The sequence below is a fragment of the Schistocerca cancellata genome, chromosome 1 (assembly GCF_023864275.1).
Source record: "Schistocerca cancellata isolate TAMUIC-IGC-003103 chromosome 1, iqSchCanc2.1, whole genome shotgun sequence".
In the NCBI taxonomy this organism is placed as follows: domain Eukaryota; kingdom Metazoa; phylum Arthropoda; class Insecta; order Orthoptera; family Acrididae; genus Schistocerca; species Schistocerca cancellata.
Window position 1 is genome coordinate 826,978,275 of NC_064626.1, and position 22,382 is coordinate 827,000,656.

Below are 22,382 nucleotides of genomic sequence, written 5' to 3' on the forward strand. Positions count from 1 at the left end.
TAACGACGTCTGCCGGGTCACTCATGGTTCACATATCGAATGTTTGTAAAACTTTCAGAGTTTCTCTTCAAAATGCAGGATGTATGATATCTCTACAATGTTTAGTTCTTGTGCAATAAATAATTGAAAGTGTTCATGCACTTTATGTACACCCAGTGTTTTAATGCAGGCAAGCATACCATTAGCCAAGTAACTTAGTCGTTGGGCTACACTCCTGTTCGTACTATTAAACTCTAATTAATAATACGCATCAGAATTTTGCAATAATTTTATTCTTCCAAGCAGATGATATAGTTTCTATAAATATGTAAGAAAATCTAGATAAAGCGATATATCTATTACAAGTTGATTGGAATCATGCTGAAGCAATTTGGTTCCCTCGTTGCAGTACTAGCTAGACAGAGCTCGCAGCCATCGCAGCGGCCACTGCTGTCCCGCCGCCTTATTGTCATGTTCTTTTGGTGGCGCCCTCCCGGCCAGGTAGAGGGTCGAACGTCTAGACGCTGTCGTAGTCGAGTGTGCCGTCTACGTAGGCGCTGCTGAAGCGCGCATGCCGCTCCGTGTCCACGGCCTGCGCCTTCACCGCTGCGTCTTCCTTCATGGCGTCGCGCCACGCCAGCTGAAACCGTACCAAGTAATTAACTGGAGGTACTTGCAGATGCGACTACTACGAGTTATCGGCAACTATTGCAAATGAGATTCTAAAAGCTAAGCATTATGGACGATGAAATATTGTATTGTGTGTTACATAATTCTAATCGTTGAATATAATCCTGAGAGAAAATACAGAATTTAACGTAGTGAATCAAATGCTATTTTAGTTCATTTTTTAACATCTGCTAGGCATTCTCAAAATCACAAATTAAGGCAAAATATACGAGCGGTGTTCGGTAAGTACCGCAACAAATTTTTTCTCTGCCAATTTCGTTTGAAAAACTTTGGTATTTGCTGTGGGACATTTCTTGCTTCAGCCCTTATAGTTTCGTGAAGTTCCGATAGCTGGCGGCGCTATATGTAACCTTCAAAATGGCTTCTATTACGGAGGTGCGTTCCAAGCAGAGGACTATCATTGTGTTTCTTTTGGTGGAAAACCAGAGCATCACAGATATTCAGCGGCAGTTGCTAAATGTTTCCGGAGATCAGACAATGAACAAAAGCACAGCTAGTCGTTGAGCAAGGCGTCTCATCATCGCAAACAAGGTCGCACAAACTTGTCCCATGTCCCGTGTACCGGCCGGCCGCACACAGGTGTGACTCCTGCAGAGATGGAACGTGAGGTGATTGGCCTATCATTAACGCCTCTCTCCTCGACTGGAGGTCTGTTGGTAGTGCTAACTGTGGTGTCACCGCCAGACACCACACTGGCTAGATGGTAGCCTTTAAATCGGCCGCGGTCCGTTAGTATACGTCGGACCCGCGTGTCGCCACTATCAGTGATTGCAGACCGAGTGCCGCCACACGGCAGGTCTAGAGAGACTTCCTAGCACTCGCCCCAGTTGTACAACCGACTTTGCTAGCGATGGTTCTCTGACAAAATACGCTCTCATTTGCCGAGACGATAGTTAGCATAGCCTTCAGCTACGTCATTTGCTATGACCTAGCAAGGCGCCATTACCAGTTACTATTGATACTGAGTCATGTACAGTCAAGAGCGACGCTCATCATTAATGGATTAAAGTTAAGTATTCCACCAGCTACGTCCGTTTTCCTTGTCCTGTTCCAGACCTCACGTCAGCCTGCGTGAGCTAAAACGCGTGCCTTTCGGCTTCCTCTCATACCCGGTGTTGGCTCTCCTGCCAACCCACAACACTAACACTAACACGTCCACTTGTTAGGGTACTCGGACGTGTGTGCCTTCTGGGTTTCTCGCCGCCTAACTAAAGAGCGTAAAGAGCAACGTGGGATCATCTGTGCGGAATAATTGCTTATGCGTTACTAGGCTATGACTGTCAAATGTCGTCACAGACGATGAAACATGGGTTCATCACTTCGAATCGGAAAAGATGGCAACCCATGGAGCGGCGCCACACCGTCTCTCCTCTGAAGAAAAAAAATTAAAAGCCACAGTCTCGGCCGCTAAAGTCATGGCGACGATCTTTTGGGACTCTGAAGGGATTATTCTGTTTGATGTTCCCTCATAGTGCAACGATCAATTAGCCCAGTGTACTAACCTCGGGAAACTGAAGGAACTACTTCAGTTCGCCACAAAAACAGACGAACGTCTCTTTCTCCGTTAGTACGCAAGGCCTCACGTAAGTCTGCGTACCCGAGAGCAGCCCACGAAACCTCATTGAACTGTTCTTCCTCATCCACTCTGCAGCCCGGATCTCGCACCTTCAGACTTCCACCTGTCTGGCACATTGAAGGATGCTCTCCATGGGAAGCAATACGTGGATGATGTGGAGGTTATTGATGCAGCCAGGCGTTGGTTCCGCCGTCGAGTAGTGGAGTGGTAAGACGCGGCGATGCAGGCCCTCCAGTAACATGTGAGACTGTCACATTTACCGGAGACTGCATTGAAGAATAGAATTTCGTAGTCAAAAGAGGGGAGGGGGGGGGGCGAATTGTATGGTATATTGGAGTTCTGAATAAAACCTGCTTTCAGAAAAATTTTTGCATTACTTGTGCAACGCCCCTCTTAGTTACAGACAAAGTAAGTGTACTAGGTAGTTTTTTTTTGTGGTTTTAGGGCGCACAACTTCAATGGTCATTAGCGCCCTGACTACTCTAAGAATGCACCGCGAGGCACAAGTTGACAACAACAACTAAAAGGGAAAACACGATAAAAGAGACTGACAGGCATAGGATTAAAAAACAACATCATCAAATGTCCTTAGCGAGATTCGTCAAACTGATAAAACAAAGAACACGAGCAGCTGCTCGTGGGTCATCCGCTAAAATTGCATCGAAAGTATTAGGCAGTTTAAGATCGAGGCGCAGTTGGTTAAGATCTGGACAGGACATTAAAATGTGTCTAACCGTCAGCAAGTGCCCACATGGGCAGAACGGCGCAGGCGCAGCCGTCAGCAGATGGCGATGGCTGAACCGGCAGTGTCCAATTCGTAACCTTGCTAAAACGACCTCCTCCCGCCGAGAAGGGCGTGAGGAGGACGTCCAAGCCACGGGAAGAGGTTTTAAGGCCCGAAGCTTGTTGTCGGTAAGTGCAGCCCAATCGCCATGCCACAGCGACACAACGCGCCGACAAATGACCCTGCTAAAATCGGACGAAGGGACACAACAAGAAGCTGTCCGAGGCTGGAGGACCGCAGCCTTGGCCGCGGCATCTGCAGCTTCGTTCCCAGGGATACCGACATGGCCAGGAACCCACATAAAGCTAACCGGCGGACCGACGTCCACCAGCCGCTGAAGAGAGCGTTGGATCCGGTGTACGAAAGGGTGAACCGGGTACGGATCACTGAGGCTCTGGATGGCGCTCAGGGAGTCGGAGCAGATGACATAAGCAGAATGTCGGTGGCGGCAGATGTAAAGAACAGCCTGGTAGAGGGCAAAGAGCTCAGCTGTGAAGACCGAACAATGGTCATGGAGCCGGTATTTGAAACTTTGTGCCCTGACAATAAAGGAACACCCGACCCCGTCAGTGGTCTTAGAGCCATCTGTATAAATGAAAGTCATGTTGATGAACTTCGAACGAAGTTCCAAAAAACGGGAGTGGTAGACCGAACCGGGGGTGACCTCTTTTGGGAGCGAGCTGAGGTCAAGGTGAACGCGGACCTGAGCCTGGAGCCAAGGTGGCGTGCGGCTCTCGCCCACTCGAAAGGTTGCAGGGAGTGAAAAATTAAGGTGTTGAAGGAGGCGACGAAAGCGAACTCCAGGGGGTAGCAGGGCAGAGACATACAACCCGTATTGAAGGTCAAGAGAGTCGTCAAAAAAGGAACGATAAGACGGATGGTCGGGCATTGACAGTAGCCGACAGGCATACCGACAAAGCAGTATATCGCGCCGGTAAGTGAGTGGCAATTCGCCAGCGTCAGCATGAAGACTCTCTACGGGACTGGTATAAAATGCTCCGATCGCAAGTCGTAAACCCCGATGTTGTATGGAGTTGAGGCGGCGTAAGATGGATGGCCGTGCAGAGGAGTATACGAAGCTCCCATAATCCAGCTTGGAGCGGACGATCGACCGATATAGACGAAGTAGGACGGTTCGATCCGCTCCCCACGACATACCACTGAGAACACGGAGGACATTTAAAGAACGGGTACAACGGGCGGCCAAATATGACACATGTGGAGACCAGCTAAGTTTCCTGTCAAAGGTAAGGCCTAAAAATTTGGTGGTCTCCACGATTGGGAGAGCAACGGGACCAAGTCGTAAGGACGGTGCGAGAAACTCTTTGTAGCGCCAGAAGTTAATACAGACCGTCTTCTCGGCAGAAAAACGGAAGCCATTGGCGACACTCCAGGAGTAAAGACGGTCAAGAGAACGCTGAAGACAGCGCTCCAGGACACGTGTACGCTGCGCGCTGCAATAGATGGTAAAATCGTCCACAAAAAGGGAGCCTGATACATCAGCTGGGAGGCAATCCATTATTGGATTGATCGCGATGGCGAAGAGAGCGACGCTCAAAACTGAGCCCTGTGGCACCCCATTCTCCTGGCGAAAGGTGTCGGACAGGACAGAACCCACACGTACCCTGAACTGTCGATCCATTAAGAAGGAACGAATAAAAAGAGGGAGGCGACCGCGAAGGCCCCATGTATGCATGGTGCGGAGAATGCCCGCCCTCCAACAGGTGTCGTAAGCCTTCTCCAAATCAAAGAACACAGCCGCGGTCGGGCGCTTCCGCAAGAAGTTATTCATAATGAAGGTAGACAAGGTAACCAGATGGTCAACAGCAGAGCGGCGCCTACGAAATCCACATTGGACATTGGTAAGTAGGCTTCGAGACTCGAGCAGCCAAACCAATCGAGAGTTAACCATTCGCTCCATCACTTTACAGACACAGCTGGTAAGTGAGATAGGTCGATAACTGGAAGGCAAGTGCTTGTCCTTCCCCGGCTTAGGAATCGGGACAACAATAGACTCGCGCCTGCATGCGGGAACATGTCCCTCAATCCAGATGCGATTGTATGTATGAAGAAGAAAACCTTTACCCGCAGGAGAAAGGTTCTTCAGCATCTGAATATGAATAGAATCAGGCCCTGGAGCGGAGGACCGTGATCGGCCAAGTGCGGTTTCGAGTTCCCGCATGGTGAATGGGGCATTATAACTTTCACAATTCGAGGAGCAAAAGTCAGGTGGCCTAGCCTCCTCTGCCTGTTTGCGGGGGAGGAAGGCAGGGTGGTAATGAGCGGAGCTCGAAACCTCGGCGAAAAAGCGGCCGAAGGCATTGGAGACAGCCTCAGGGGCCACAAGGACTTCATTCGCGATCTTCAAGCCAGAAACTGGGGAGTGGACCTTAGTGCCAGATAGCCGGCGCAGGCTACCCCAGACAACAGAAGGAGTAAAACTGTTGAAGGTGCTTGTGAAAGCAGCCCAGCTAGCTTTCTTGCTTTCTTTGATAATACGACGACACTGAGCACGTAATCGTTTATAATTGATACAATTCGCCACTGTAGGGTGGCGTTTAAATGTGCGTAAAGCACGTCGACGAGCACGTAAAGCGTCTCTACATGCTGCGGTCCACCAGGGGACCGGTACGCGACGTGGAGAAGAAGTAGGATGAGGGATGGAATATTCAGCAGCAGCAAGAATGACTTCCGTGAGGTGTGCGACCTGACGATCACAGCTTGGGAAGGTTTGATCCTGAAAGGTCGCCCTGGAAGAGAAGAGCCCCCAGTCTGCCTTGGAGATGGTCCAACTAGAGGAGCACGGAGAGGGGGTATGCTGCAGGAGATGGATAACACACGGGAAGTGGTCGCTCGAATATGTATCAGAAAGTGCATACCACTCAAACCGGCGTGCAAGTTGGGGAGTACATATGGAGAGGTCTAAATGGGAATAGGTATGAGATGTGTCCGAAAGAAAAGTAGGGGCGCCAGTATTGAGGCAGACAAGATTGAGCTGGTTGAAAAGGTCTGCGAACAAGGAGCCCCTCGGGCAGGAGGCTGGAGAACCCCAAAGGGGATGGTGGGCATTGAAGTCTCCAGTTAACAAAAACGGTGCAGGTAGCTGAGCAATGAGTTGCATCATGTCTGCCCTGGTAACGGCAGAGGACGATGGAGTGTAAACGGTACAAAAGGAAAACGTAAAAGTGGGGAGAGTAATGCGGATGGCAACTGCCTGCAGGCCGGTGTGCAACGTGATGGGATCGTAGTAAATATCATCCCGGACCAGCAACATAACCCCTCCATGAGCTGGGATACCGACCACAGGGGGTAGGTCAAAATGCACAGAGGTGTAGTGTGCCAAGGCAATGTGATCGCATGGGCGTAGCTTCGTTTCCTGGAGGGCTACGACGAGCGGACGATGCAAGCGGAGCAGCAACTTCAAGTCCTCTCAGTTGGAGCGAATGCTGCGAATATTCCAGTGAATAAGTGCCATCGTAAGAAAAGGAAGAGGAGAGAAGGGGTCACCTCGAAGGCCGCTTAGGGCCTGGCTTCGAGCGAGCACTGCCGCCGCTATCAGTAGGCGGACAGTCATCGTCCATGGGGTCTATAGGGTCATCGGCCATCTCGGGAGGATGGCCGGGAGGGGGAGCTTCCTCCGCCGGTGAACGGCCAGATATACGGCTACCGGCGGTGCGGCCAGGCGAAACGGATGACGGCCTGGGGCGGCAACCGCTGGGTGGCGCAGGAGAAGAAATGCGCCGTGGCGGAGAAGAACTGTGCTTCCTATGCGCCTTTTTGGAAGGACGTTTGGTGGAAGTACCGGTCGAAGGCTGGGAGGTCGAGGGACGGAGGAAGTCTGCACGGGATGGTTCCTTCTTGAAGGACCGTGCATCTGACTTCGGGGTCTTCGACTTAGCAGAAGCTGAGGAAGTGGCTGGTGTCTGGTGTGATGGAAGGAAGAGGAGACGTCGACCGCGCGATCTTAGCACTGGCCGAACGGACGACCGTGGTGCTGAAGGTCAGATCGCATGTCTGGGTTGCTACCTCCCGGGTAGTCCGAGGAGAGGCGAGGACAGTACTTTATTTCCCCGCTGGGAGCAGCGTGGGCTTCCTACTAGCCAATAGCTTGCGAGCAGCCGAGGTGGACACTTTCTCTATGACCCGAATTTCTTGGATGCAACGTTCGTCCTTATAGACAGGACAGTCGCGGGAGGATGCGGCATGGTCACCCTGACAGTTCACACAACGAGGAGACGGAGGTGGACAGTCACCCTCATGGGCATCCCTGCCACAAGTGACACATTTAGCCGCATTGGAACAAGACTGTCGAGTGTGATTGAAACGCTGACACTGGTAGCAGCGCGTAGGTGTCGGGACATAGGGGCGAACAGAAATAACCTCGTAGCCTGCCTTGATGCGCGATGGCAGCTTAACACTATCGAAGGTCAAGAAAAGTGTCCGGGTCGGTACAAGGTCATTGTTGACCTTTTTCATGACCCGATGGACAGCCGTCACGCCCTGCTCAGCGAGGAAAGATTGAAGCTCCTCGTCAGTCAATCCGTCGAGGGAGCTAGTATAGACTACACCACGAGCCGAATTCAAAGTTCGGTGGGCCTCCACCCGGACAGGGAACGTGTACAGGAGGGTGGCCCGAAGCAGTTTTTGTGCCTGAAAGGCACTCTCTGTTTCTAGTAATAAGGTGCCGTTACGCAACCTGGTACAAGATTTGACAGATCCGGCTATGGCATCAACGCCCTTCTGAATAACAAAAGGGTTGACAGAGGAAAAATCCTTTCCGTCCTCAGTGCGAGAAACTACGAGGAACTGTGGGGCAGGCGGTAGTACTTTTGTCACTGTTGGCTGGTCACGTTTCCGTTTTTGGGTCGAAGTCGAGACAGATGGAGTAGAATCAATTGCGGAGGAATCCCCCATGATTGCCAGCGTCTCCGATGGCGCGCTCCTTCCTTGTGGGGACCCTCTCAGAGGGCACTCCCGCCTTAGGTGAATGTTTACACCTCAGGTCACACCTCCCGAGAAACAGACGGAGGGACCAATCGGCATGGTCAGAAGGTATCAGCTCAGGCAATCACCCCTCCCCGGGCCTGGCCTTTACCAGGGGGTACGCGCGTGCCTTACATGTCTACCCAGGGCGGGGACTTACGCGTTACCCCGTCACCGGCTACGCGTGCGAACGCGTGGGTCGGCCTTGAGACACGCACAGGGAGGAAGGAAGAGGAGGAAAAAGAAGAGAGAGAGGGAGAAAGAGGACAGACTGTCTCAAACGCCAAGGCGGAGACCAGAGAAGGCAAGGAGAAGAAGGCAATGAGAAGGCAAGGAGAGAAAGGCAATGAGAAGGCAAGGAGAGAAAGGCAATGAGAAGGCAAGGAGAGAAAGGCAATGAGAAGGCAAGGAGAGAAAGGCAATGAGAAGGCAAGGAGAGAAAGGCAATGAGAAGGCAAGGAGAGAAAGGCAATGAGAAGGCAAGGAGAGAAAGGCAATGAGAAGGCAAGGAGAGAAAGGCAATGAGAAGGCAAGGAGAGAAAGGCAATGAGAAGGCAAGGAGAGAAAGGCAATGAGAAGGCAAGGAGAGAAAGGCAATGAGAAGGCAAGGAGAGAAAGGCAATGAGAAGGCAAGGAGAGAAAGGCAATGAGAAGGCAAGGAGAGAAAGGCAATGAGAAGGCAAGGAGAGAAAGGCAATGAGAAGGCAAGGAGAGAAAGGCAATGAGAAGGCAAGGAGAGAAAGGCAATGAGAAGGCAAGGAGAGAAAGGCAATGAGAAGGCAAGGAGAGAAAGGCAATGAGAAGGCAAGGAGAGAAAGGCAATGAGAAGGCAAGGAGAGAAAGGCAATGAGAAGGCAAGGAGAGAAAGGCAATGAGAAGGCAAGGAGAAAAAGGCAATGAGAAGGCAAGGAGAAAAAGGCAATGAGAAGGCAAGGAGAAAAAGGCAATGAGAAGGCAAGGAGAAAAAGGCAATGAGAAGGCAAGGAGAAAAAGGCAATGAGAAGGCAAGGAGAAAAAGGCAATGAGAAGGCAAGGAGAAAAAGGCAATGAGAAGGCAAGGAGAAAAAGGCAATGAGAAGGCAAGGAGAAAAAGGCAATGAGAAGGCAAGGAGAAAAAGGCAATGAGAAGGCAAGGAGAAAAAGGCAATGAGAAGGCAAGGAGAAAAAGGCAATGAGAAGGCAAGGAGAAAAAGGCAATGAGAAGGCAAGGAGAAAAAGGCAATGAGAAGGCAAGGAGAAAAAGGCAATGAGAAGGCAATGAGAAAAAGGCAATGAGAAGGCAATGAGAAAAAGGCAATGAGAAGGCAAGGAGAAAAAGGCAATGAGAAGGCAAGGAGAAAAACGCAATGAGAAGGCAAGGAGAAAAACGCAATGAGAAGGCAAGGAGAAAAACGCAATGAGAAGGCAAGGAGAAAAACGCAATGAGAAGGCAAGGAGAAAAACGCAATGAGAAGGCAAGGAGAAAAACGCAATGAGAAGGCAAGGAGAAAAACGCAATGAGAAGGCAAGGAGAAAAAGGCAAGGAGAAAAAGGCAATGAGAAGGCAAGGAGAAGTCAAGGGAAAGAGTAAGGAAGACAGTGAGGTGGAGAATAGCAAAGAAAGGAACCAACAAAAGGAAGGAAGAAACGAGAAGTGAAAAACCAAAAGGACCACGATTATAGGTCGTGGAACCGTCCGTCTCCGGACGCAGGCGCTAACTACCCCCGTGAGGGGGATGGACTCCTTTTAGTCGCCTCTTACGACAGGCAGGAATACCTCGGGCCTATTCTAATCCCCGGACCCGCAGGGGGGTACTAGGTAGTGAGACAGTATTGCATGCATGCATGCATTCAGTGGCTGATTACGTAGTCAAGTGCTACGGGAGGGGAGGTGTCTATACAATATGCCAGAATCAGGCTTTGAACTTATCGCAAAGATAAGTCATTCCACACAACTAAAAAATGACTCTTAGCACTATGGAACTTATCTGAGGTAATCAGTCCCCTAGACTTAGAGCTACTTAAACCTAACTAACCTAAGGACATCACACACATCCACGCCCGAGGCAGGATTCGAGCCTGCGACCATAGCAGCAGCGCGGTTCCAGACAAGCGCCTACAGCCGCTCGGTCACAGCGGCCGGCCACACAGCTATTTGGGACACAAATGTATGGTGCTTCTTTGCGTTTGTTAAATTTTAGTGCACAGCACGTAAGGCTATGACAGACCGCCCGGTTAGCCCGGCGGTCTAACGCACTGCTTTCTGGGCGGTAAGGTTTGCCGGTCCCCGGCACGAATCCGCCCGGCGGATTAGCGTCCAGGGCCGGTGTGCCGGCCAGTCTGTGGATTGTTTTTAAGGCGGTTTTCCATCTGCCTCGGTGAATGCGGGCTAGTTCAGATTATTCCGCCTCAGTAACACTAAGTCAGCGATTGCTGCGGAAACACTTTCTCCACGTACGCGTACGCCATCATTACTCTACCAGGCTACACTCGTCTAGGGTGAGACGTTCCCGAGGGGGTCCACTGGGGGCCACGCCGTGCAATAATCCTGGGTTCGGTGTGGGGCGGCGGTGGGGTGAGTGGACTGCTGTAGCCTGTTTGGTTGTGAACCGCTGAGGGCTATGACGGGGGCGAAGCCTATCAGTTTCTGGGTCCCCAGTTCCATACCAAACAATGCAGTACAAGGCTGTGATGATTCGCGTTGTCCTATTTTTCATTCGATCCTTATTGCCAGCACGTACGACCTGAGATGGACTCTGTACCAGGACAGTATTCCATCATATATCGTACAAGCGCAATAGCTTTCCAAGGAACCTCGTACGCAAACAAAGTACAGTAAACTAGTGTCCTACAAACAAAGTAAAGTCTTGCATTTGTGTTGTATTCCAACTCTACCTAATCTGTATTCCTTAAAATATCCGGATTAACAGACTGTGGTCGATGTATGAAACTTTCTCCCAATGTTTCTCTTCAGACTCTATGAAGATGCCTCCAGCTGTCGGAGAGGAAGCTTCAGGAGAAAGTTCTGTACATCGACCATAGCCTATCAGCCCGGAAGCCTTAAGTGACGTCAGTACCAGCCGTGATAGCTTACGTTGTACGATCTATCTAATCTACACTAAACTTTCTACAACTGGTATTTTCATAACGTGTATCTCTAGTTGCGTTCCATTCATGCCTTTTAAGTCACCGACATCTTTGTGTCTCACGAGAAGTTTTACTTCATACTTCTTACATTGGTAAGTACTTTTGTATCTTTGTTGCAGGAGATCTGTCGGTATCCGACTCGATATTATTGAAATTCTCCACAGATAACTCACACATATGCCAGAGTTATGTAATTTCAACTAACAGTATCTGTTAAGCCACTAACAAATCAGCAGCAGAAAGTCTTATCACAGTTAACTGGGGAGCACTAACTTTTTAATTATGAATGCGCCTTCGCCCATGAAAATGGGCGGCGATCCGCCTATTTAACTCCTCAAACAAGTTGAAAACCTGTCTATATATCACGTGCAAAGCTTCCTTAGTAAGCCTCCATGCAGACACTGTATTACCCTGTTAGAAAATCATATTTGATCAATTAACTATACACTGCCCTGAATTAGTCGGTGGTGAACTTTCTTCCAAATCTATACACCCAGAATAAGTACGGGGATCCACCTCATTCTCCCCCTCCCTCATTTTGTTGCTACGATTATCGCCTGCCACAGTGACTGTTCATGCACATCTCAGGTACTAGGTAGAAATGCATCATCAAAAAGAGCTAAGATGGGATATTCTAATGACGACAGGAAGGATTCTTAACAGAATTTGTAAGAAGATAGCATCACTATACAATCTCAGGTCTTCTCGTATTATCTAAAAGAATTCCATTTTGGCAGCGTATCAGCTTCTCTCAGTAGTTTTAGTTAATTTATGAAGATATGCTTTGTAACGAAAGTGTGCTTCTCTCCCCTCTCCTCCCCCCCCCCCGTCCCAAAACGCAGACACGCGCACGCAAACGCGCACGCAAACACACACACACACAAACAAACACACACACACACACAAACAAACACACACACACACACAAACAAACACACACACACACACAAACAAACACACACACACACACACAAACAAACACACACACACACACACAAACAAACACACACACACACACACAAACAAACACACACACACACACAAACAAACACACACACACACACAAACAAACACACACACACACACAAACAAACACACACAAACACACACAAACACACACAAACACACACAAACACACACAAACACACACAAACACACACAAACACACACAAACACACACAAACACACACAAACACACACAAACACACACAAACACACACAAACACACACAAACACACACAAACACACACAAACACACACAAACCGCGCGCGAAGAATATCACGTCTGTGTGTCAAATGGATTGAATGGTTCAGAAGGACGGCTGTTGCGAAAATTAGTACTAAAGTTCATTTAAATTGGTGAGCATTTGTGAAACTCCTACCCGTTTGTCTGCTTAAACGGATGAGATGTTATTAGCTTTCTTATGCAGTAACGTACGTTATTAGAATCTGACGAAGTATGCGAGGGCCTAGAGAATACTATATTGCAAAAGTCATGTGACATGCTGGCTACACATCTTTCGAGAGTCGCAGAATCTATCACATCTGGAAAGATTGCTCAGTTACGTTATTTACAATAGTTCGAGGAAGTGGACAAACGGCAACAGAGCTTGCTATGAGTAAGTGAAACGAAAATATGGAATATTTCAAGTATTAAGCTGCTGGTTTAACATGTTGTGCCACTGTTTATTCGATTTAGAGCTTGCAGAAAACACTAACAGCTTTCTCGATGAGAACTGCTTGGAAATAACGACTGCGGGCACGGTGGCCACTAGTTTGCCGCATGATTTACGGAGGAGACTCGAGGTTTCAGCATACAGGATAAACTGAATGAAGCAGTGCCATTGCGCAAGCTGTCCAGACCTTCAGTTCAATGAGAGTTGTGTGCGAGTGTTTAACAGGGAGCGAGGGTGCCGCAAGTTGAGGCCAACAAAGTTTATTAGATTCAGCCGCTTTACGTGCTGATAGCGCAGATGGGGCCCATGCCCCTCTTCTCCCCCAACCCATCTGTCACTTTAGGTCGCGCGTCTGCGTTCACGAAACAGTTTCGTGTTTCAGCCAGGTGCTGCAATATCCTCTTTAATTCTGCTTCCCTCATTTTCTCCCTACGATCTTTTGGTCCAAAGCTATCAACAGTTGAAACCATTTTATAAAATTAAAGGTAGACCATTGTACAGCTTTTCGCTACGGTTTGTTGCTTCCGTAACTGCAGTAGCAAAGCGTTTCCTCGAGTCTGCCGAATTGCATACCTAAGCCCCCATCCGCTGACATCTTAGCCATACTTCACGGACCTATGAAATGGTTACTGAACATGCTCTCTATGGAGCCTATTAAGCCTCTCAAGACTCTTCTAAATCGTTCTCACTAACAGAAGCGTACCATTTTACTTTTAGTACGTAACAGTCACACAAGTTATTACGTATAGTAGTCATTTCAGAATTACCTTTTCTTACTAAGAAAAACTTATGAACATTTGTTACAGGCCCTTTCTGGGTTCTCCAGTATTGTCACGCCGCTGTTTCAAATACTTTTACATCAACGTACATTCTGGTTAGAAGGTACCAACACTTACAGAAACTGATAAACGGTAGAAGATAACACTACAGCATAATAAAGTGGGATTTCAGTGCGAGAGAGGAGCGAAAATTAAAGAAATATTCTTTCGTGGAAGACTTTGTATATAGTGAAAATGTCATACAGTAGTGAAGTTTGCCGTGAAAAACGACTTATTTGTGCCACATTCTTTCAGAAGAGTATATACAGAAAATAGACTGGCTTAAATGTAGATAAACGACGAACGGAAGAACTAAACGGAGCAAGCTTGAAAGTCGATTGAATATCATTGTAATCAGATTGTTCCATGAATATACAGAATAGAAAATAGTAGAAATTAACAGTGAAGTCATGAAAACAGCTGAATGAAATGGTAATACAAGAAATAATATCCGCCACAAACTGTTAGGTTGCCTACATAATATATATATATATATATATATATATATATATATATATATATATATAGTGAAATTGAGTTTCTGTATTTACAGTAACTCAGAAGAAGCAAAAAAGAAATTAAAAAGTTTAAATATCTATTGACAATATTTCTGAAAAGTAACTTTCCGAAGAGTCTGATGGTCTATCTCTTTGTTACTGGTCCTGGCTTATGAAATTCAGAAGCGGACTTTTAGCGCGAAAAGCGTTCAACATCTGAGGGCTACTCAGCGAGCAATACAGAGATGCAATTTTGAGAATTACTAGCAGTGACATGAAAACAGACAGGAATGGAGTTCCTATTACCCATCAAGGCGAACATGTTAATCGGCCGTAACGAGAATTAACTAGTTTAAGTCACTAGGTCACATTCCAGTTCAAATAGTGCGTGATTTTTCCTCACAGTACGAGTGCAGAAGGTGATGACGGAAAATACCTTCCTCTAGGGCCGCGACAGTAACTTTTCCTACAAGGTGTTGGACAAAGCTATGGAACCACCACGAACACCACACATTACCATGTCTAATACGATTAAGGAACACAGTATTCAAATCAACTTCAAGTCGTATTGGAATGGATAAATACAGTACCTATACTATTTTCTACAGTATTTCATACCATTCTTCCTCCAAATTAGAACAAGTTCAGGTAACGATGAAAGTGGATATCAATCATCCTCGTGCCCACAAAACAAGACCTGGGCGATACGAACTGTGATATCAGGGGCTCTATCGTCTTCGAATACAGCCTCATAATTTGGGAGCAAATGATGTTCATACGATGGCCCTGATCAGCCAAAACTTTGACAGTAATACAGCCTTACAAAGTAGCCATGGGTTCCATGGTATATGATAATATGACTGCCCAAATCACAAACACGAGCCATCTTGTACTCTTTGAACGTAAACTCTGCCATAAGGTGTAATCAGTGTAAAACAGGACACATCCAACCGCAACACTTCCCTCCATTACTCCTTAGACCTGGTTTTTTGGCTTCAGGACCACTTCCTTCGTGTTTTGGTGTTGACAGGGTTTTGCGAGTGCGACATTCAGTTTGCAGTGACTTTTGCAGCTATTGTCCTTATTTTTCCTCACAGTTCTCTTTAGTGTATGACTATCACTCAACAAGAAACACTTCGACTATCTTTGTTGCAAAAGTACGTACATGAGCACGAATTTTTTGCCACGATCGATTTCAGTTGGCTCAGACATCAGGCGCTCACGACCACGCGGAACACTGCTATGACCATGACTGACACTTGCGACGTATTGAGAACATCGCACACGTGCCGCTCGTGGTCAAATACAACAGTGCGACCTGGAGGTTTCGCTAGCATCTGTTTCGTTGATTGAGTGGGGGAGGAGGTCCAGACATTGAGGTCAGCGGTCCTACGAACTAAGGTAGCAGAAACCAAGCGAGGAACACCATACAGTCCAGTCAAGGTGTACGATAAACGGGCAAACAAAATGGTAAAAGGTACATTGGGGCAGCAGGAAGAGAAAAGGAGAGAGTGGGTGGTTAATAAGGAGAGCAGGGACATGGCAAAAACGCTGCAGATGTCGTGCCACCAGCACCGATCCTTCCTGATAACACGCACTACACGCCTGTAGGGACAACACCAGGGGCAAGAAGACAAGAAAAGGGAAAACAAAGACACAAAAGACCCAACAAAACGTAGGGGGAAAAATGGAGCGGGAAGAACCCAGCTGGTGTGGAGGCAAGACCAAGGCCTCCGCCGGGAGAGGCAGAGAGAAGGGCACCATGTGGTAGGAGTCTCCCTGCTGCAATACGTTTATCGTACACGAGGCTAGCCTCCCCACAGGTGGCCCACAATTGAGCAAAAGGGGTTTTATATAGAGTCGAAAATCCACATGTGGAGGGGTCACGAAGAACATTGGGGTAGGTGGCGGCCCACCACCAAGATAATCATCAATTTCATTAACTGAGATACTTTGGTGGCTGAGAACCCAAAGGAAATGAAATAAGTACCATCGACAAGATCAGCAAGAAGCTCGTAGATGCCACAGACCAAGAGGTAGTAGGACAGACAGTGATAGCCTGAAGGCCACCCATTAAGTAGTTATACTCTGCTGGAGTGTTTCGGAAACGAATCCCAGTTTTATTATTCTGTTTCCATTTGGTTATATCACGGTCACAACTTTCAAAAATTCCTTGCAGGGGTATAACGTTAGCAACGATTGCCATTGAAGATGGTCGGTGGTAGCGTTACACACACTCACATGCACTAAAACTAGTTAGGACGGAAGAGAGCTAATGAAATTAAAACACAGAAAACAAGACACAGAAGAACTAAAACAAAAGCACAGGGAAATGTGACTGGCTGATCACTTACAAAAATCTAGGGTGAGCCAACCATGCTTTCACACATTAAGAAAATTACCCTAAAATCTGGTTAAAAACGTTGGACAATTCACAAAACTTTAAAACCCTAACCACATTCGTTTGATCATTACATAAATTAGACGGCAAATACAACGCAGTCTGCTGCTCGGCAAATAAAATGCAGCACAATAAAATGAGGCGCACCGTGATCTCCACGCCACAAGCACCACGCATCAAATGCCTCTCGCCGGCATAAGAATCCATGTGTGATAGGGCTGTGGCTGTGCGAAGAAGAGTAAGAAGGACCTCGTCCCACCAACGTGGCTGGAAGTAAGTGCTCCACTGCCGAGTTGTGGGCTTAATGACACAGAGCTTGTTATTGGCCACTGCCAGCCACTCGTCTTCCAATCGGCACGTGACTCTGTACCTCAACAGCGAGGTGACAGCATGCAGGGGGACAGCACACTGATGTACCAGAGGCTCACGACACGCCTCCTTGGCTGCTCGATCCGCCCTTTCATTCCCCGCTATTCCAATGTGCCCAGGTACCCAGCAGAAAGACACCACCTTCCCCATTCATTTTGGTTGGAGGGCATCCTGGATATCCTGGGTTACTTTATCTGCTGGGTACGAACGGTCGAGACAGTAAAGGGTGCTCAGAGAATCTGAGCAGACGAGAAATCTAGCACCGGGACAAAGTTACCTGCTCCAGTGCTCGCAAGACCACATGTAATTCTGCGTCAAACGTGGTAAATTCTGGAGACAGTCTGACCTTGAGGACAATCCGGGAAAACGACGGAGCAACGAACAGAGTCCACCTGCTTAGACCCATTCGTAAAGACAGCTACATGGTCGTGGTACTCATAAAATGTCAGAATATCGCATTAAAAATACAAGCACGAGTGCTACCTCTCCTCCACTGCACCAAATCACTCTGGGCCTCTCCAGCAACCAGGGCGGCAGGCAGTTAAAACCCTGGATTTGGGATCGTATTGGCTCCACACCGAGTGACTCCAGCACACACTGCACGTGAAGCCCAAATGGCAGTGTGGCTCGTGGACAATTGGAAAAAAGGCGTTCCAGAGGTGGACGAGCAACAGTATGGTGTGCGGGTGAAGTTGCAGCTGTGAGGAACTTACATGCCTGACGCACCAAGAGGAGCTGGCACCGGATGGTAAGAGGCGGTTACCCACCTCAGCACAGATGCTAGGTGAGAGACTTGTCCGATAAGCAACGGTGGCCAGCCGAATCCTCACGATGGACAACGCCAATGATACACTAATAAGACGGCCTCGCTGACCCATACACCGTGCAACCATAATCCAGCTGCGAATGCACAAAAGCCCGATAAAACTGAAGGAGACTCGCCCTGTCCGCTCCCCAAGACCTGTGCCTAAGGCACTTTATGATCAGTGCCTTCAGGGTTCTGGGTTTCATGTCTCGCAGGTGTGGTAAACACGACAATCTAAAGTCAATAATGAGGCACAAGAACTCACGAGAGGAGGAACAGGAAACAGCAAAATCGTCTACACATAAGGAGCGCTGTACAGAACTCCTTACTGTAGATGTGATACTGTTGATGGCTATCACAAAGAGGGAAACACTTAAAACACTGCCCCGAGGAACACCATTCTACTGCTCAAATCGATCAGACAGCGTGTCACCAACTCAGGTCCTAAAAAACCGCTGAGACAGGAAAGACCAACTGATGGCCTTTGTAGTCTGTTCCCTTCAACGCCACAAACCAACCACAAAAACCCAGGAAATACCATATGAAGGGGGGGGGGGGGGGGTATGGCCACGAAAGTCCCATGATGCAGTTGTGTGAGAATATAGTGTCTCCAAGTAGTATCATATGTCTTACTTATATCTAAGAATATGCCGATACAGTGCTGCATACGGAGGAACGACTGCTGAATAGCCGTCTCTAGGAGGTCAGATTGTCGACAATGGGCCGAAATCTTCGGAATCCACACTCACAATGGCTAAGGATTTGCCTGTTCTAACGACCAGACCAGACGACGGTTAAACATTCGCTCCAGGGCCTTTCCTACACTGCTCGTTAAGGCAATACTCTGATAACTGCTGGTACATGCTGTCCTTTCCTGGTCTGAGGAGAGGGATCAGAATTGCCTCCCTCCACGACTTGGGGAAGTTACCTGTCTGCCACATTAGATTAAAACATTCGAGGAGAATTTTCTTTGATGAAACTGGCAAATGTCTAAACATGCAGTACCGGATTTGGTCGTGACTGGTTGCAATGTCACGAATCTCAGTCAGTGTCGATTAGAACTCCCAAATGGAGAGTTTTAGACCTCAGAACCTTTGGACCTGAAGTCGAACTTTTCCCTCTCTACAGTCGCATGACTGCGACGAAATGCCAGATCCTGGCTTACATTGTCAATAGTTTGTGCAACATGTTTGTCCAGCTTCTGTGCAGTGTCTGTGGGTTGTTTGGAGGCACCCCTGTTTCAGCACTGCTACTATCGATAAACGGCTGTATTTACTGGAAATCCTCCAGATCGCTTTTCGTACTTTTATAGAAGTGGAACGATTGATGGGGTCGAGGAGCGCTCTTTTCTTACTCTCCATAATGACGCGTCGAGACTTGGCCCTCACGACTAAAAGCCCTAAGATTGTCTGCTGTCGGTCGGCATTTAAAGTGTCTAAGAGGTGCACGCCTCTCCCAGATTGCAGAATGGCACCCATCTCTCCACCAAGGTACTGGTCACCTCCTAGGATGACCTGGGGACTGTGGGATGGAGAAGTCAGCGGCATGATGTAGTTCACCCACCCTTGGACGCTGTTGCAGTGTTCGAACAGAGCCAGCTGGCTGAAACGCATCCAGTTAGCCCTGCTGAACATCCATTTTGGGGGCTTAACTCCAAGTGCTGAGCCATATACGAGGTGAAGGAGTATTGGGAAATGGTCACTGGAATGAATAATCTCGCACAGAACAGAGTTGGCGAGGGTTGGAGAACAGAAAGAGGTTGATGGCTGAGAATGACCTAGCAGCAGTAGAGAAATGTGTGAGTACCCATGTTGAGGATGCACAGCTCGTGAGACGTCACGGTGCCCTCCGAAACACGACCCTGAGGGCAAGTATTGATCAAGCCCCACAGGACATGATGGGCATTGAAGTCTCCCAAGAGGAGTAATGATCATGGGAGTTTTGAGAGCCTCCGAGTCTAGTACATCTTGCAGAGGTAGATACAGTGAGCAAACAGGGATCCTTCGACACGCATGAATTTGAACTGCATCTGCTTGCAAGTCAATAGCCAATGGGAGAACAGGGGAGTGGTGCATATTAGTGTGAAACGCTGTGACACCTCCCTTGGTCCATTCCTCGATAGGTCATCCTTGTATAGCGTATATCCCTGTAGCGCAGGGACATCTGTATCTTTAAAAACACGTTTTTGTAAAGAATATAGCAAGAGACATGCTTGTGCTAGGAGTTTCAGTTCCTCCACTTGAGTCCTGAACCTACTCATGTTCCACTGTAGTACTGAAGCCATGTCACTGGTGTGGTTTTAATTTACCTGTATCTTTGCACTGGGGACATGTATCACTTTGAGAGCAAGGGGGAGTGGAGAGGCTACCTGGATCCAAGGCATCTAGCTCCATGATATCCTCATCGGTCAGACGGGAAGCAATGACGTCTGACAGCGCTCAGGACAGCTTTTGACCTGAATGTTTTAAGCCTTTCCCTGCACTCTGTCCTTTCGAGGATGAGGGGGAGAGGGCGCTGAGAGGCACTCAGCTGTTCTTATACCTTCTGGATACTCGCTGTGGAACTGTTGTTGGTCTTTCCTGGTGCAGCTGCTTGGATTGCTCTGTCCTTACTATTTTTCCCTTGACATGTACATGTATAAATACAGGTACCTGTGGTGAATACAGTCACACTAGGCTTCGTCTGTGTCGAAGTGTCCGCCTTGGAAATAGGTTTATGCACCATGGAAGAATCTGAGGTGGCGAAGACAGGGGATTTCGTCGCCTTATATTCTTTTTTGGCTGCAGCATAGGGGATCTCCCTGGTAGCTTTTATTTCCTGTATTTTGCATCTGTCAGCAAAAACAGGGCAGTCTTGGCTCCAGACTGGGTGGTTCCAGAGCAGCTGATGCAGGTCAACTGAGATGGGGAGTGAGTCCCAGCGTCTTGAGCAGCTTTTACGCAGTTCCCACATATTGTTTCGCCTACACAATGCATGGTTGTATGGCCGAAACGCTGGCATTTCTAGCACCACATTGGGTTTGGAATGTAAGGCCGAAAAGTAAGTCGAAGGAACCCGACCTTAGATACTCAGGCAGTCTCTGAGAATTGAATGTGACAATGGAAGGTGCAGTCTTTTCAGTTTCTCCATTATTCCTGCGCGTTTGTTGCTTCACATCTACTATTCCCTGGGATGCTCATTCTTGCTTCAGTTCTGTTATGTCCATGTCCATGATATCTCGGTATGTGACAATGCCCTTAGCGGAGTTGAGAGAGGTGTTCATTTCAACAATGATACCATAGTCACTCAATTTCTGGGATTTCTGAAGGCCTACCTACTTTGACCTGTTGGTTTCTACCAACTATGAGCCTTTATACAATCGTTTTATAGATTTTAATGTTCCAACAAGGCATTCCAAACCCTTATGGATATAAAAGGGGTACTTTTTCAAATGTCCCCTCCTTCCTCTATCACCAGAAATACTTTGTTATTCATGACTACTTGACCCCTGTTACTCCAGCCCAAAGTATTATGAGAAGGAATAGCCCCTCTCTTTTGAATGAATGTGTGTGAGGTGGTCACTGGCAATGAAATCCGCGACCCCTGTGTTACTAGCCAAGAACGCTAACCACTACAACACTTGGTCAGTTTACAAATGTTATTGCAATAGTAGCTCTTACTACTGTGACATTAGGTCCGTCCTCTTTTAGAATACTGCTGTGCGGTGTGGGATCCTTACCAGATAGGACTGGCGGAGTACATCAAAAAAGTTCAAAGAAGGGCAGCACGTTTTGTATTATCGCGAAATATTGGAGAGAGAATCGCTTAAATAATTCTGGATTTGGGCTGAATATCATTAAAAGAATGGCATTTTTCGTTGCGACGGAATCTTCTCACGAAATTCCAATCACCAACTTTCTCCTCCGAATGCGAAAATATTTTGTTGACACCTACCTACATAGGGAGAAACGATCACCACTATAAAATAAGGGAAATCAAAGCTCGTACGGAAAGATATAGGAGTTAGTTCTTTCTGCGCGCTATACGAGATTGGAATAATAGATAATTGTAATGGTGGTTCGATGAACCCTCTGGCAGGCACTTAAATATGATTTGCAGAGTAGATGTAGATGAAGAGACCAGACATGCCGTATGTCACACCAAAACATACGTCAAGACTACTGGAGTAGAGATACTTTGACAACGAGTAAACTGTAAATACAACAAATTCAATCAACGTAGCTTTGAATAAAGACACACTATCATCATGGCAAATGGGAGCTACCAGTGAAGCGTCTTGAACAGCCGATGTGAGTTTTACCATACATTTTTTTGTCGTAAATGGACATCCGCTCACGTATGAAAACGAAGATAGCTGAATAGATGTCGCTTTTGTCAAGGTTCTCTAAATGTCTTACAGCTTAAAAGCTGTTATTCTCAATGCCACCAGACATATGCCCAACTTTATGGGTTCTTAATGGTTTGTTAGATAGTGAAATGTAATATGAAGGACAGTGTACCGTATCTATCCAACTCTTACATATCTTCCATGAGAAGTGAACTGTCGGCCGTTGTGGCCGAGCGGTTCTAGGCGCTTCAGTCGGGACTGATGACCTCAGATGTTAAGTCCCACACTGCTTAGAGCCATTTGAACCATTTGAATTTGACAAGGTTACTGGTTGGTGGTTGTTTGCTACAG

The 22,382-nt window shown here is 47.6% G+C and overlaps 1 protein-coding gene across 1 annotated transcript in view; it reads right to left on the reverse strand.

The window, feature by feature from the left end:
• Positions 1-254: 254 nt before the first annotated feature.
• The window catches only part of LOC126188615 (pyrimidodiazepine synthase-like), a 572,660-nt gene continuing 550,532 nt past the window's right edge, over positions 255-22,382 (reverse strand). Inside the window, exon 6 of the mRNA XM_049930220.1 lies at positions 255-619. Coding sequence (XP_049786177.1) covers positions 497-619 — 123 coding nt within the window. The 3' untranslated portion in view covers positions 255-496. The remainder of the gene's footprint in view (positions 620-22,382) is intronic.